General features: G+C 37.5%; 1 protein-coding gene across 2 annotated transcripts in view; it reads right to left on the bottom strand.

Moving 5' to 3' along the window:
- The window catches only part of LOC132145027 (nectin-2-like), a 135,074-nt gene that overhangs the window by 63,881 nt on the left and 54,803 nt on the right, over window positions 1-16,390 (bottom strand). For both annotated transcript variants that reach the window (XM_059555717.1, XM_059555718.1), the window contains exons 2-6: window positions 14,088-14,197; window positions 12,847-13,090; window positions 10,145-10,438; window positions 8,237-8,354; window positions 5,721-5,869 (exon numbers count right to left, since the gene is read on the bottom strand). In XM_059555717.1, the coding sequence (XP_059411700.1) occupies window positions 5,721-5,869; window positions 8,237-8,354; window positions 10,145-10,438; window positions 12,847-13,090; window positions 14,088-14,197 (915 nt within the window). The remainder of the gene's footprint in view (window positions 1-5,720; window positions 5,870-8,236; window positions 8,355-10,144; window positions 10,439-12,846; window positions 13,091-14,087; window positions 14,198-16,390) is intronic.

Raw genomic sequence — 16,390 nt, 5'->3', positions numbered from 1 at the left:
CCCCTTTATATATTGAATACGATAAGGAGCCTTGAACACAGAAATCCATTTATAGTCTAGCCCTTTATGTAGAGCACAAGTTTATTAGAGGGAAGATTCAGGTAATGACGAATAATGACAGATAACAGGATTGTGGAAGCGGTAGAAATCGCTCGGCTAAGCCAGGCTAACCACAGCTAAGCTGAAAAAGGATCCCGTAATGATTTTTCAACAGTTCATTGCATCCGCCATCACATCAGTGTCAACATTCGTGAGAAATTCGTGAAAAATGTGCCATTGTCCCATTCCAGACAGCCTGCTCCTCAAAATCCACTCTTTTGCAAAGAAAATCGAGGGGAATAATGAGAGCCTGAAAACTAAATGTTTATAAAAAAAATAAAAATTGTAAAAAAAAATGCAACCGGCTCCATCTGGATAAGCACGGCATGTATTCTGTTTTTGAACATTAAAGCATCAGTATACACGTGGCCTGGCAGATTCTAAACTCTGACATGTGTACAAAATTGCTGTGAGAGATTGATGAAGGAGCGGCTCAGTAAAAATGCTGCTTTTAAGTAAGCCTCCATTGATTCCGACACAAAGATGCATCGCTTGATACATCTTTAAAGCGCTCCGAGCTGCCCGCTTCTAGGGTAGATTGCACAAGCGATGCATCAGAAACTGCGCACAAATAGCTTTGATATTCAATTTAACGTTGTTTGAGAAGAAATAAGGTTTTTGTTTTTTAAGGCAAAACATTTTCATTAAAAGAATACTTAATTAAATCTTTCAGTGTTCCACATGGCTAATAATGTTCATGAATACTTAAACGTTCCACATGAATCATTTGCTCAATGCTTATGTAAGGAAAGCCCAGTAAATCCATAAATCATTAGAATCCGGCCGGGTCAACAAGACAGCCAAAAGCAAGACCCAGTGAAAGCCTGATTTCTACTCCGCAATTGATCAAAGCAAAGGAAAAGACAAGCTGACGAGCCCTCGTGTTTCCACAGTTCGGTCTGAGGTTTCGGAGCATCTGTAATGAGTCCTAATGATGGACGGGGTGGGCTAAGAGCCAGGTAATCTTGGCAGGCCACTTTTCTGACATTTCACTTAATGTTAGCAGAGCGATATCTCCTCGCCTTCTCGTGGTCTCCGTCTTTGTCTCGATTTTCTCCTGCTAAGCCGTGGATGATAAGCTTCAAACAGGTCTTTCTCTCACCTTATTTCACATGCAGAGTTCCAGACATTGTTTTCACACCGCAAGGCTTAAGACGCTATAGATAAGAGCCCTATAACTGCTTGATATGATAGGAAGAGTCTGAGAGAGGGAATACATCAGATTTGAGCACGCCAGCACATATTCAAGACCGGAGGAACTAAATGTAATTATTTAAAGATGAAGTGTGTCATTTGTTTGATATATATGCAAAGTCAACTGGAAGAAAGATTCAAATTTCAAATTCAAATTTATTAATAAAGTGCTTTTCACAAGTTGTTTCAAAGCCGCTTTACAGAAAAGCATATTAAAGTTTATATTATCTTAATACCGTCATGCCTTTGTCACATTAGCAGATCAGAGCTGGACGATAGTAGAATTTTGTGACAATGCAATCAAGCAGTTGAGATGTGCTACATGCACTGTAAAAATGATTTTGTTGACATTATAAATAAAGATTATTGGAGTGTGTTTTACAAGAAAATACCATTTCAATTGGTCACTTACCATTTCTTTGTAAATAATTGTGAAATTTAATAGCAATTTCAAAGTGAAACATTTTCTTCATCCATGTTTTAAGTGTAAATGTATATTGCTTTTCATGAGTATAGTGTTGGGAGTAACGCATTACAAGAAACGTAAGTTAATAAGTAATAAGATTACTTTTCCAAGTAACTAGTAAAGTAACGCATTACTTTTTAATTTAGAAGTACATTTCTTTTTCAAATAAGTAACGCTAGTTTCCCATTTCTTGACTGACAGTTCACAAGTTGCCATGTTGAGAGAAATCAAGAGTAAGTTCAGAGTCGTTGTGTGCGCTGTTATGTTACTGTAGTTCTAGACTAAATCTGAACATTATTTACTCTTCTTACGGCACAAAAACAGATAAAACAGTAGTCCTCAAAATGAATAAAAAGAGTCAAATGGAAACTCAGAATATTATATAAACCTGCAATAATTGAAATGTTATATAAGAAAAATATAATTTGTATTTAATCCCATTTTATCATTGTCTTTGCTATTGACCTTCGATGATCTAAATCAATGATACTAGTAAGAAAAAGAATGACACATTTGTGTTTCATTTTTTATGTGCAGTATAGTGTTAAACTTTCTTCTCCTGCGTCATATTCTTCATGCAATTTGTTTGAGCTGCGCCCTGTACTTTCCTTTCCTTCAGCCTGAGGCGTATTCATTTCACTTTTGGTGTGAAAGTGCTTATAAACTTGTAAAATAACTTTTTATATTAAAAACAAACAAACAAGCCCTGTCAAAATTTAAAAAGTAACTCAAAAGTAACATAACGCATCACCTTCCATAAAAGTAACTAAGTACTGTAATTTGTTACTTTTTTAGGGAAGAACGCAATATTGTAATGCATTACTTTTAAAAGTAACTTTCCCCAGCACATTTCATAAGTATGCTTTTTGTATGAAAATTGGATCTACTGTATAAATAACTATGTTATAAGACATTCATAGGCTAATTTCTCTCAAAATTGGCATTTACAAGCAATTTTTTAAATGATACTCTTCACCATTAAGAATAGACCATTAAAATCCTGTTCAACCGAGCACTAATTTGAAAATCTGGTAGTTACAGACCCGAATCTGATGATCCAAATGAGCAAAATCATGAGTGGATGCAGTGAAGTGCCGCAGTCTACAATCCGCACTGAATTAGCTAATCTTTGGGTTCGGAAATTCATTTCACGCTTTCGCTCAATGCACTTTTTGAAAGAGCAGCTGGAAGGTCCTTTCAGTGCTAGTTTAGTGCTGTTCTACATGATGAAGCACTATAGACATGCTGAAGGAATGATCTGATATTAATATGTCATTCCTGATTCATTGATTCAATCTCTCTACAAAGCAGACATTGGCAAACAAGCACTAGCCACTGGATATTCGGCTACATAAGACTTCTGTATGTTAGTTTTGTTTTATTAGGTCTGCTACAATAAGTTTTCTTTGCACAAGAAATTCTCAAAATATGATCATATTGTAAAACATGTTTTTTTTTTTAAAAAACAATGGTTGCCCTAGATTTGCCAGACAACGTGGTCTTTCTCGTTGACAAATGAATCCTTACAGACCAATGAACTCTTGCATTCAAAACAGGCTGGTCTTTTCAGCAGGGACGTGCCTTGTGTGCTGTTTTAAGTTGTGCATGCGCTTACATGCTTGCATGCAAATGTGTGCCCGTGTTTTCTGCAAAAACCCAAGAGTTTCGCTACCAACCCCAATAAACGGCACCAAGTTCCAGTCAAGAATTTAAGCCGCTAAATGGCCTCTCAATCCCCCCAATAGAGTTTACAATGAAAGCTTTCAGTTTCTGAAAATGGCTAGGGAGGGGAAAGAAATGAGGAAACACTCCTTCTTGGCAAGCTGCATGATTAGTCTGTTAGCTGGCACAAGCGGAGGTCTCCATCCTTCAAGGCGGGAGGAAAGCGGGAAAAGGAAAAAGAGTGATTTCTACTTCTAGAGTATTCTGTCTGGGGGATGTTCCTCTTAAAAACAGCCCTCCTTCCTACCATCTTTTCTCATTTTTATTTTATGCAAACAAATACACACACATACAATTTCTTTCCAGCTAGGCCGGTGGATCCACTGGGAACCAGTGCAATCTAGCCTCATTCACGTGTACAGTTTTGGGAGCTGGGGGTTTTTAAATTCCTCTTGCGTCAGCACAAGTCTCGCCTGCAATCCGCTGAGCTTTGTCATGGTGTGGCATTCATGTCTGCATTCGTATTAGACCCTGCTTAATCGGACTTAATGACTTAATTGAAATACACACGGTGCAGCACAATACCAGTACAAACAACAGATGGGTAAACTAAAAAAAAAGAAAGCCTTGCACTCTTTAAGGTTTTTTTTTCAGTAGGGGTTTGAAGATTGCAGTCACGTGCAAAGAAAAAAATTTTAAAAGGAGAGGTCTGTGAATTTCATGGTCAGTTTGAATAGTCTTAGAGGGGTTTCGGACACTTTTCAGGGGAAGCTCGGCTAGACCAATGAGCGAAAACACCATCATGACCATTCTAGGAGACAATCTAGACTAATTTAAACCAGACAAGGTTTAGCTACCCAGGCCAGGCTGGTTAAATTGGTCAATTTTAGATGATTTTGCAAGTTTTTTTTTTTTATTATACTTTTCAGATGGTCAGAGAGGGAGGTGATTTAGATGGAGCAGATAAACACCAGCTTGCAGTGTTAGGAGAGCTAGACCATCTTAAATCAGTCACTACTTTAGGCTGGTTTAAGTAGCTTGTTTTACAGCAGGGTTTTCATGATTGATCATCACTGTCTCAAGTACTAAATGACTTTGTGTATTAAAGAAAAGTATTAAAGATTACACATACTGATGAGTAATTCTCTGCCACAGGCACATTTCACTCAAATTCGATCATATATAATTCTGTCATACACACACCAAACAGCTCTCCTACCCTGATGAAAAGACCTGCTTGACCAGTACTAACCAGCAGAACCCAACCTCCACCAGCATGGAAATCACTGGCCTTTTAATCAGGACTGTGCAAAACATCACGCAAACAAAATCACTGACACTGCAATGACAATCCACTGTTATGTGCGTCAACGGTGAATGCATCAAGACATGATTGGACGTGAATGTTTCTTTAAGCACAAGGCATCCTTACGACGGTGTTAAAACTCTCCCCTATAATAGTGATGTGAGAGAGAACAACATCCCACACTTGCTTGCTACAGAGCGCCTACAAAGAGCCTTTGTTCTCCCACAAGACAACTGAAATTTCCAAAAGGGTTCCCACGGATTTCTAAATGCGGCTCTTGTGCTTTCCTTGGCATTAGAAAGTGTCAAAAGCACAGTGGATCATGGGCCTACACGTGTCCATTTAGCCAAGCAGCCGCTTTGTAGCTGATTGACAATGGGTATCGTTTCAAGAAATGGACCATCAAGACGGTCTTGCGTATCGTCTATTACACAACATGTCTGTCAGAGTGAGTTTGGGCACAAAGCATTAGGGAAAAAAAAAAGAAACCCATGCACAGGAACTGAGAGGAAAAGAACAACAGCAACCCATTTTTTTTTTATTAAGAGAGGTTAAAGAAACAACAGAACTGTGCTAATAGGTATGGTGAAGAGGGAAAAGAAAACAAGTGGAAAAAAAGAAATCAAAAGCAACCCGGCAAACTGGCTCACACCAAGTGACCCCACATAGAACAAAGACTTCTGGAGAAAATCACACAAAATTGGGTTAGGCAGGCCAACTAGAAACCCAACCACCAAGTAAGAGTCTGGCTTCTGGAGGCCACCCACATTAGAGAAGCGTACATGAAACTGTAGTAGTAAGAAGAAACCATTTTCCCATGTTGTGTGTGTTTTTCTAAGTGTGAGGGAGGTGGCGTGCAACACCGTGTCCAAACCAGGCACGAATGCTTCAGCTCATCTCTCGCACATGCCTGGATTGGACGCTGTACAGCTGAAAGTGTATTGACTGTTTGCATCAATAGTGCATGTGTCATTCCTGCATTGCTCTACTCACCGATGACCATGACGACCAGCTCTTTCTTGCCAGATCCCAGACTGTTCTTCACCTCGCACACAAAAGTGGTGTTCACCGTTTCGTCCACCTTCCTTACTAGCAGCCGGTTTTGATCCACTTGTACCGAAGGCGGCAACTGACCCGATGCCCTGAAGAACCATTGACAGAGAAAAGAGGATTTGTAGCTAGTTTTTGAAACCATTTTTGATCAATTTGTAAGCATTTGTAAGCTCCGGACATAGTCTTTGACAAAAACATGATTTTCTGTTGCTTTCTTTCATTAAACTTAGTCACAAAAATCTTTTTTTTTTAAAGCAGAGGCGGTCTTGATTGATTAAATTGCTTTCCACTGATGTAATGGTTAAACGGGAGGCTAAGTTAAAGTATTAATCCAAGTCATTTTATTATTTGTTTCTAATTTACTTTTATTTGATTACATAAGTAGATTATTCTATGTAGATTTCATTTTTATTTTCTTATTGCTTTTAGCTTGTGTGGTTAGGAACCCTGATCAACAGATAAAAAGGAGGCCAAAGATCGAGTTGAAAGTGATTATATAATGTACTTAATTTCACAGTGTAAGAAATGGTTGATAAAGAATACAGCTGTAAGAACTTTGCAGCTGTGCAAATGCATTAAATGCAAATAAATCACGAATCCAATCGCTAGCTGTTCAATATTTATTAATAGAATTCATGTAAATACTTACAAAATATTTATTTCCCTTCTAAGCGAAACTTCACCTTGTTAACAAAAAATGCACCCATATATCTCAAAATATATCGCTAAGCATGTTTTGAGAATTATCTTGGGTTATACATGGTGGAAAAATAATGACTGCTTGTGTGTGTGTGTGTGTTTATTCCACTTTAATGCACATCATTATAATTAGGCCTACTCCATTTGGAAAAGTGCAAGAAAAATCCGTAAGTGTTGCATATTTGTCAACCAACTTCAAACCCAGCAATCAAACTGCTGCATCCAAGTGTCTTTCACTCACTAAGTCTTGCTAATAAATGTTGTTTCTCGATCTGTATCGATTTATGTTCTTCTTTGTTTTGGTGAGAAAATGAAGTTGAACCAGTGAAGCGTTAATAGGCTGCTGTTGCTTTCTACCGAAGGCAGAGATGCTTCCTCAATTCACAGCCAATTAGCTGTAGCTGTTGTTAGCCATAGTTGACTTTGTTTGGTCATATAGGAGATGGAACAACAGCACATAAATATAAATATGAAATATGGATTTTCTTCAGACTAAATGAATAATAATGCTAATGAAAACAGGATGAAAAATTTTGTATTGTTTCCTTCCTTTTTGAGCAAATTCTGTAATAATTTACTCACACTCATGTTATTCCAAACAGAATGTGTTTTTTTTCCTTTAATAGAAAGAAAATATTTAGTAGAATGTGCAGGTATATCTATCTATCTATCTATCTATCTATCTATCTATCTATACAATACAGACCAAAAGTTTGGACACACCTTCTCATTCAAAGAGTTTTCTTTATTTTCATGACTATGTCACACTGAAGGCATCAAAGGCTATTTGAGCAAGAAGGAGAGTGATGGGGTGCTGCGCCAGATGACCTGGCCTCCACAGTCACCGGACCTGAACCCAATCGAGATGGTTTAGGGGTGAGCTGGACCGCAGACAGAAGACAAAATGGCCAACAAGTGCTAAGCATCTCTCGGGGAACTCCTTCAAGACTGTTGGAAGACCATTTCAGGTGACTACCTCTTGAAGCTCATCAAGAGAAGGCCAAGAGTGTGCAAAGCAGTAATCAAAGCAAAAGGTGGCTACTTTGAAGAACCTACAATATGACATATTTTCAGTTGTTTCACACTTTTTTGTTATGTATATAATTCCATATATAATTCCACATGTGTTAATTCATAGTTTTGATGCCTTCAGTGTGAATCTACAATTTTCATAGTCATGAAAATAAAGAAAACTCTTTGAATGAGAAGGTGTGTCTAAAATTTTGGTCTGTACTGTATATATATATATATATATATAGAAGAACTGTGGCAACTTCTCCAAGATGCTTTAAGAGACTTACCTGGATTAGAAACCTTTTCAGAATGTTGCTATTTTTATTTTTAATAAAAATAATGAAGCCTTGGTGAGACTTTCTTTAGTCTTTAGAAAAGTAGTCTACAATTGAAAATGAAAAAGAAAAACTTGTTTGCTCTATTCTTTCTCTTGTTAAGTTACAGTATCATAGCGATGCACGAGGAACAAAACATAATTTAAGCTATTATTTGAATGGATTTCTCTGCATCATAACTCTTGAACAACTTCTGTGTTTTTATTTTGTGCTTTTGTCAGCTTTTATGCAGCTCATTCAAACCTGGCACTGTGAGTCATGAGATAAACGTGACATCAAAATCTTATTTAAATGTGCATATTCTTCAATTTTTATTATGTTCGACCAAAAACAACAACAAAAAAGCATATAGGTTTGGATGCATAAATGATTGAATTATTGCTTAAGGTTTATTATAGAAGAACTCACGCTCTCCAGGTAACATCGGTGGGTGCTGGATTGGCATCAGCTTGGCAGGTCAAAACCACATCAGTCCGACCCATATACCAGTTACTGTCGTACCCTTCTATTGTCACAGTGGGTGGATCTAGAGAGAAAGTGAGAGAGACATCCATCTGTAAATCCTGCACTGAAAGCACAGTTCAGAGGCTGGTTATCTGTGTTCATGGGTGGGGAGAGAAGAAGATCCAGCTTTGCTGCCCTGTAGACTCTCAAAGTGCTTCGACACGCTGGAGAAATGCAAGAGAATGAAAGTGCAAGAGGTGAGGATGTTCCAAACAGGGACGCTTATAAAAGGAAGCGGTGAAGTTGCAAATCTCTGACATCCTCAAACATTCCAGCTCAGCAATGCGAACACAGACACCTCAAACACTCTGTAAATAGCTTTCATTAAAAAAAATTGTGAACAATGTGTTGAAGCTGACATGTGAGGCAGAGATGCTTAAATGCATTTTTTGATGAAGGTGGGGTGGAGGGAGAAAAGATGTTCAGAGCGAATGATACGGGAGGATTATGAGTTCACGTGTGTGTCACTGAGAACTTCTTCAAAGGATTAGTTCGGTCAGACATTAAAATTCTATCTTTGTTTACTCACTTTCGTGTCGTTCCAAATTCGTATGGCGTTCGTTCTTGTGAGAAACTTTACAAGAGAAGTTTTGAATAATCTGCTGGTGTACTTTTCTTTTCAGTTACAGTACAATGAGTGCGAACTGAAGCTTTCAAGCTATAAAAAGGACACAACAGCAGCATAAAAGTCTTGGGAAGTCACACGGTAGCTTTGTGAGTAACGGAGCAAGATTTGAGTCGATTATTGATTGATAATCTTCCCCTCCAGTGAAGTACTAGCCAGTGAAAGAGATCATAGACCAATCATTCAGACCAGGGCTGTGCTCCCAAAAGCACTGTGGATTGTAAAAACTACTGGCACCAGGTTTATGATCGTTTACTAAAACTAAATATTTTTACTTAAACTAAATACATTTTAACTTAAAATTATAACAGAATAAAACATTGAAAAAATTAATTTTCCATTTTTATTAACATCAGTTGAACCTGACATACTACATTAACTAAAACGAAAAAATGTATAAAAGCAACGGACATGAAAAAAGTAATAATAAAAATGACAAAAAATATAAAACTTTGAAAACAGAATATAAAAATAAAAACAGTTATTGATAAAAACAATTATCAAAACTTTGAAATTGAAAATGGAAAATATATACATTTATAAATTAAACTAACTCAAAATAATAATAATTAACAGTAAAGATTAATTGAAATGAAACATTAAAAAAATAAAAAACTTACAATTTAATTTATTTGCATTAATGTACTACACTACTATTGATGTACTACAATGACTAAAGAATAATACAAATACAGAAATAAATAAAAAAAACTAGCAAAATAAAGGTAAAAATGTAAAAAAAAAAAAAGAACGGCAACAATTATTAATACAAAAATATATACTATTAATTATTAAAACTTTACATTCAAAATGAAAACAAATAAAAATAAAACATTTACAATTAATAAAAACTAACAGTATCTCAATGATACTGAAAGAACACCAGTGGTCTCTACAATCTACTTGCAAGGATTTTGGGAAAGGCAGCTGTGATTTATGAACTGGATCAAATTCAAAGGGAAAGATCTGATTCAAAAAGTTTATTATTCATTGCTACTAATCTTTATTTTGCTATTTTAGAGCTTGACAGCCCTAAAAGGCCCGCATTTTTATTATACTGAAAAGACCAGCCAGGGTTTTCTTCAGAAAATCACTCTCTGTGTTCCACAGAAGCAAGCATGGATTTAGACTGACTTTCTTTAATAACTACTCCTCGCAGTTTGTGTGTGTGTGTGTGTGAATCTTACACTCCACCACCAGCTTCAGCGGGAAGTAATTGGGTTCCCTCTGCGTCCTCTGATTCACCAAGCAGGTGATTTCTTTCCCGTTTTCAGCAGGGGTCGGGATGATCCGATACTCGCTCTTCACGGTGACCGTCCCGTCGCTCTCGGCCACTGAAGTGTCGTTATAGCGGCCAGCAATGGCTGTGATCCAGGAGATTGTGGCCTCTGGTTTTCCTTGGGCAGCTTCACATCTGGCCACGACCACCTCAGAAGAGCCGGCCTGCACCGGGACAGCGATGGCAGAGTTTTTGGGTTCGGCTGATGGAGGAAAAAAATCAAAGGTTTACCACAATGCTTTGCTTTTCAACAGTCTTTTCTTTTTTTTTTTTTAAATCAATCAAGTGGGCCTTGAGTTAAAAGACACACAGCAAAGCTGCTCAGTACTCACGCCTGTTATTGGCTTCTATTAATGGAATAATATACAGTCAGCAGGTCATTATTGGAAAAAAACACATTGACAGGATGTTTTAAACATTCTACAGAGCCACTTATTACACAGCTACTTCAAAAGTAAATGGACATGAAATATTGATTGAATACTGGAGAAGAAAGAGCACAGAGTGATACGAGAGGCAGGAAACTAGCACACTTATGTAGGAAACCAGATGCCTGGGACAATCTGGGACGCTCATTATACCAAACTATTTTAATCACAGAACCGAGCAGAATCATTTCATGAGACTTAACTAAAATGAACTAAATTTCATAAAACAACTGAAGAAAAATACCCCAGCTGAATTGAAATGAAATAAGACACTATACGTGCCATTTTAATCACTAAGAATTGTTATATAGCAGTGCATATACATAACATGATCAAATATCAGTGAAAGGTTATTCATTCATTCGTATACACACACACACTAACTACTGAAGAGGCATGTCCAAACAAAGTTTAAAGCAAGAGTTACCGATCAATCTAAAGAGAGAGGTCCGAGTTAATGTGTTACTTTGTGTACTCGGGAGTAAACAGTGAAAGACAAACAGAGCGAGACGCTTGAACACAGCCAACATGGATAAACACTGACCTGTCTCTGATGATAGCATTAGCTTGGTCATTCAAATGATGAATCAGGCTAATGGGCGACATTAGTGTTAAAGCAGACAGCAGAAACACTACTGTGAGTAAAGCTAATGTAGATTAGCCCAGCTCTCTGTCTGTGCATTCCTAACATTTCAGTCCAAACATCAACCTTAAGGTTTGTCCTCTATTTGATTTTTTGTTGTTAATATTGAAGTAGCAATGATTGTAAATATTGCTTTGGTTTTAATGCGCTTATTATTTGGCCATTAGGTTTCCTAAAGACTGTGCCAGTAGGCTAATTTCACGCTCCCTGCTCATGTCAAGACTCACGAGTGTAGGAGCAGAGCTATTTTAAGAGCATCTCTGATTTGAACCTCACCGGCATTAATAGCAACCGTAAAGTTTGATTCATTTCCACAAATCAGTTCTTTTTCTTCAAATTACTCTTCAGTGATTAGTTTGAGTCATCATTTGGCATTCTACATGCTTCCATATCACTATTGTTATTACTGTGATCTCGATTTCTGCTTAGCATAATCGTTCGCCACATAGGCCTGCTGGTTAATTATCCTGAACACTTTTCATTGCATGTTGTATTAGTAACAAGCTTCCATAAGATTTCGTGGTTGCAGTTGGCAAATTTTAAGAGTTCGAATCCCCCACTCATAAATCAATGGATCAAATACGAGACGTCCTATTTTAATGTGCACATTAAATTAATTTTGGATTTGATATACATAAAAAGAAATGCAAATAAAATTCTCCTTTAATGTTTCAAATACTTTTTGCACAAATCAAAATGTCAATATATAGGGGAAATAGTGGTTTACTCTGCACAACAGATGTAATTCTCTAAAAAACAAATGACATACTTATTCTGACCTGCACTTAAAATATATAAATGTACTATATTTTATTATATTTTAAATAATTAAAACCTTATTGATGGCAAACGGATAAAACCTAGTGGGGCATAAAGGATAATGGCAAAGATTGGTAAAGATTAAATTACAATTAAAAAGATTTTGGTGGCTACACTGTGATCACTAAATAGAGTTTTTCATTTCTTTTTCTAAATACTCCTTATTAGACTTGTTGGTATATGAACTATTGTTACTATTCAGTGAATCATAGTAAAAATGTTTGACAGTCATTATTTTTTTTGCTCAGAAAAACTACTATTAAACAGAACACATTGTAATGTAGGGAAACAAATTAAAGCTGCATTAAACTTTTATTGTTATGATGCTCGAAAACAACACATTTTCTGCCAAGTGGTTTACGTAATCCTCCCAACCTGGCACCCATGCGTTTGTGCTCTCTCTGCAATACTGAAAAAACACTGATGAACTGAAAACACCAGCAAACATGCTAGCTGGAGTTTAGCCATCTCTACTGACACAAAAAAGCAATACAGACAGGTTTTTATGTTGTTTGCACCTAAATTTAAAAGCCAATTATGCATGTTGATATTTTTTATTTTGTGCTTATGTGAAAGTGCAAGAATTCTGATTTCATGTAAAAAAAAAAACTAAAATTCAAAAGGCAATTAAATAGTTGAGCAAAATAATCACGTTCAATAGTTTAGCCACTATCTGCAGCCCTAGAGGCGGGTCTATAATTAAACAAGTGTGTTACTTACCCAGCATGATAAGAGAGGTAGTCCCCTGCTCGTTTCCACTGGGGTAAGTGGCGTACTCGCAGATGTACTTGCCAGCATCAGCCATCTTCAGTTTGTCGATCTTAATGGAGGGGTTCTCCAGGGAGCCCTGAGTGAACGATACTCGGCCCTCAAAGTCTTTATTAGGGAAACTGGCTCCATATTGAGGGTGGTACACAGCAATGTTGTGCCTATCACCCTCCACACGCTCAAACATCCACGAAACCTGCAAATCAGAAAGAAAGAGGAAATCAATCCTCGCACGGCATTGCTTTTACATGCAGCATACTGCTATCCACTACACTATATTGATGAAGGAAACACTGCACAACTATTGGGCCTGTGCTGAACTCAAAGTGAAAAAAAAAAAAGTGAAAGTGAAGTGACATTCAGCCAAGTATGGTGACCCATACCCAGAATTTGTGCTCTGCATTTAACCCATCCGAAATGCACACACACAGAGCAGTGAACACACACACACACACACTGTGAGCACACACCCGGAGCAGTGGGTAGCCATTTATGCTGCGACGCCCGGGGAGCAGTTGGGGGTTCGATGCCTTGCTCAAGGGCACCTAAGTCATGGTATTGAAGGTGGAGAGAGAACTGTACATGCACTCCCCCCACCCACAATTCCTGCCGGCCCGGGACTCGAACTCACAACCTTTCGATTGGGAGTCCGACTCTCTAACCATTAGGCCACGACTTCCCCGTCACTGTAACTTACATTTGTTCAACAACTACAGGTTGCAAATCATTTGTTTTCATATAAGCCCTGAATACTGTAGTTGAGAACTCTGTATATTAAATGTAACCCAAGTATCTTTATCAAGCAGATGGATTCTATTGAAAACTGTGATGATTCAAAACTGCTGATAACCTTGAAATCATCAGTTTAGAAATAGTATAATCAAGTATAATCAAACTCACTGCCTTGTGCAACAGTATATGCCATCATGTTTTGGGAGAATGTGACACTGAAGACTGCAGTAATATTGCTGAAAACTCAGCTTTGCATTACAGGAATAAAATATATCTTAAAATATATTCAAACCGAGTACAGTTGTTTCTACTGTATTTCTGATCAAATTACTGCAGCCTTGATGAGCACAAGAGATTCTTAAAACCCCAATCCTTTGAATATTTCACAAACCCAAACGTATTCATATACCAAAAAAAGGAATTTCTGAGACTTGGACCTAATTAAGAAAACCTCGTCTCACCTGTGTGAGTTTGGTGGTTCCACTGTCGATGAACTGACAGCGCAGATTGACAGATCCATTTGGATACGCAGTGACCTCGGGTTCCACTCGAACACGCTGACTCCAGACCGCTGCAAAAGAGGACAGAGGGAGACATTAGAACGGCCCGGTATCACAGCCTCAATCAACATTTCTCAAATGAAACCCAGACATCAGGCTAATAAGAAACGCACCAAAGTGAGTGGCGTTATATTCCTGGGCCTGAGCTTCCTCCGGGAAAAAGAGCAGTCTCAGACTGATTAGAGCGCAGTGGCTTCATATCTATCGACTGAATGTGCACACTGTCTCAGCATGAGACTTATCCTGCTTTGATTGCCCATAATTAAAGAAGAAGAAAAAACACAACTTTGAGCTCCCTCATCAACGCAGCATCAATCTACACGAGCACGGATATGGATCAGAGTTGGGTTGAACAAATGCATCTGGATGAGAAGCATTATTAAAATCAATATGAAACGTTTTACTCCCACAATGCAACATTCCCAAGTGAAACAGGATATTCAAGGAAACTTGTAGGGTTGCACTTGATTCAATATCTGACTGGATTTTTTTATGTGGAATAATATGTGCTAATTAATTGAAAGCCTGAATATAAGTCCAATTTCTTTAATGGAATGGTTTGTTGAAGCTTAACAAAAAGATAATTGTAAAAAAATTACATTTATTGTTATTTTATGGTCCAATTCTTGCTATTAACAAACCATTAACTATGATTTTGCCTCAATAAACTCCCAATTTGCTGCTTATTAATAGTTTGTAAGGTAGTTGTTAAGTTTTTGTTTGGGGTAAGATTAGGAATCTAGAATATGGTCATTCAGAATAAGTGCTTTATAAGTACTAATAAACAACCTATATGTTAATAATAGACATGCTAATAAGTAGTGAGAATTGGCCACTAAAATAAAGTTTTACCAAAAATAGTATAATTGATACATCAGGCTTTAGTACGACGTTGCATAAAAATGCAATTTGGTGCATCTGCTCATAGTTATTGGCCCAAAGATGATAGCTTTTAATGTAAATTAAACAAAATGTATGCAAGGAGAGTCCTAAAACCTAAGTTGTAGCAGTAAGTGTTCATCTTGAAATAAAACTAACAACATAAAAGTTACTATGTTTACCTCATAAAAATCAGAAAAGATTTTACTACATATACCCTTGACTATATTTCTCCTTTTTGGGGGAGATAAAAGACTCATTTAGATCTCTATTATGTGTTCAAGGCCTCATTTTAGTATGAAAGGAATCTTAATTGTTTTTGCTTGTGTGCGATATAATTAGTCGAAACTTTCTCAGCATCACCGCCAAACACATCTCTCAGCACATAACAGATGGATTCTGCAAACTGAAAATTACATTACACACTTCACTTGGACGTAATTAAGTGCATAAATAACTAAAAAAATCATCAAAATAATGTTTATGCTGCTTTTAAAACTGCATCTCGTCCTTGAACAAAACAGTCAAGTGATCATTATATTATAACAGAAGGTTAAACCCTAGAAAATAAAATACCTGCACATTTATTAGTGCTACAAAAACAAACCTGTGATACTATAATGCGCAGTATCTGCCTCACACTGATGATAAATGCCAACTGCATTGCGGTGCAAATCATGACGCTTTCAAAGAAATACTTCCTCTTTTGAAAACGTTGACCGGGTTGCCATGATCCCAAACAGTGATCTTTGTGTCAGCACAGCATTCGCTTATGCAAGGCCACAAAGTTGTTCAAAACTCACTCGCTTGCTTTCTGCTTTCACATTTTCTCACTCAGCCTTACACAAAGGCAGGGTAGAATAAACAATCCGTGCTTTGGCTGGGCTCCTCGGCTGACTCCAGCGAGCTCCTGCGGAGACAGAAGCGAGAGTCCTCCAGCTCAGAGCTCCAGGAGTCAAAGGCCAGCGAGCAGCATGAGAGCTGCTCCATATATACTGATGGAATAAGGAATGGCTCAGTGCTCAAACACACACACATTCGCGAAACAGCTGCTCTTGACAAGCTACAGATGCATCAGCATGCTCAAACACTCCAAACACAGACCTCAAATTGCATGCACCCCGGAGAGAACTAAATCCATCAAATGAAGGGTTGCAGCCACATGAAATCATACATAAACAGAGCTTGATTCGGTCATAGAAACGAATACCCTCGAATGCAAAGGCATTGTCCTCTTACGCTTCACCACAATGAAAAGATCTAACTCTGTTTATGTGCCACAAAGGCATTAAATCGATTTGACCTCAGGATGGCAAGCCTCCTAT

Source organism: Carassius carassius, chromosome 8, assembly GCF_963082965.1.
Source record: "Carassius carassius chromosome 8, fCarCar2.1, whole genome shotgun sequence".
NCBI lineage: Eukaryota > Metazoa > Chordata > Actinopteri > Cypriniformes > Cyprinidae > Carassius > Carassius carassius.
This window is presented reverse-complemented; position numbering and strand designations above follow the sequence as displayed.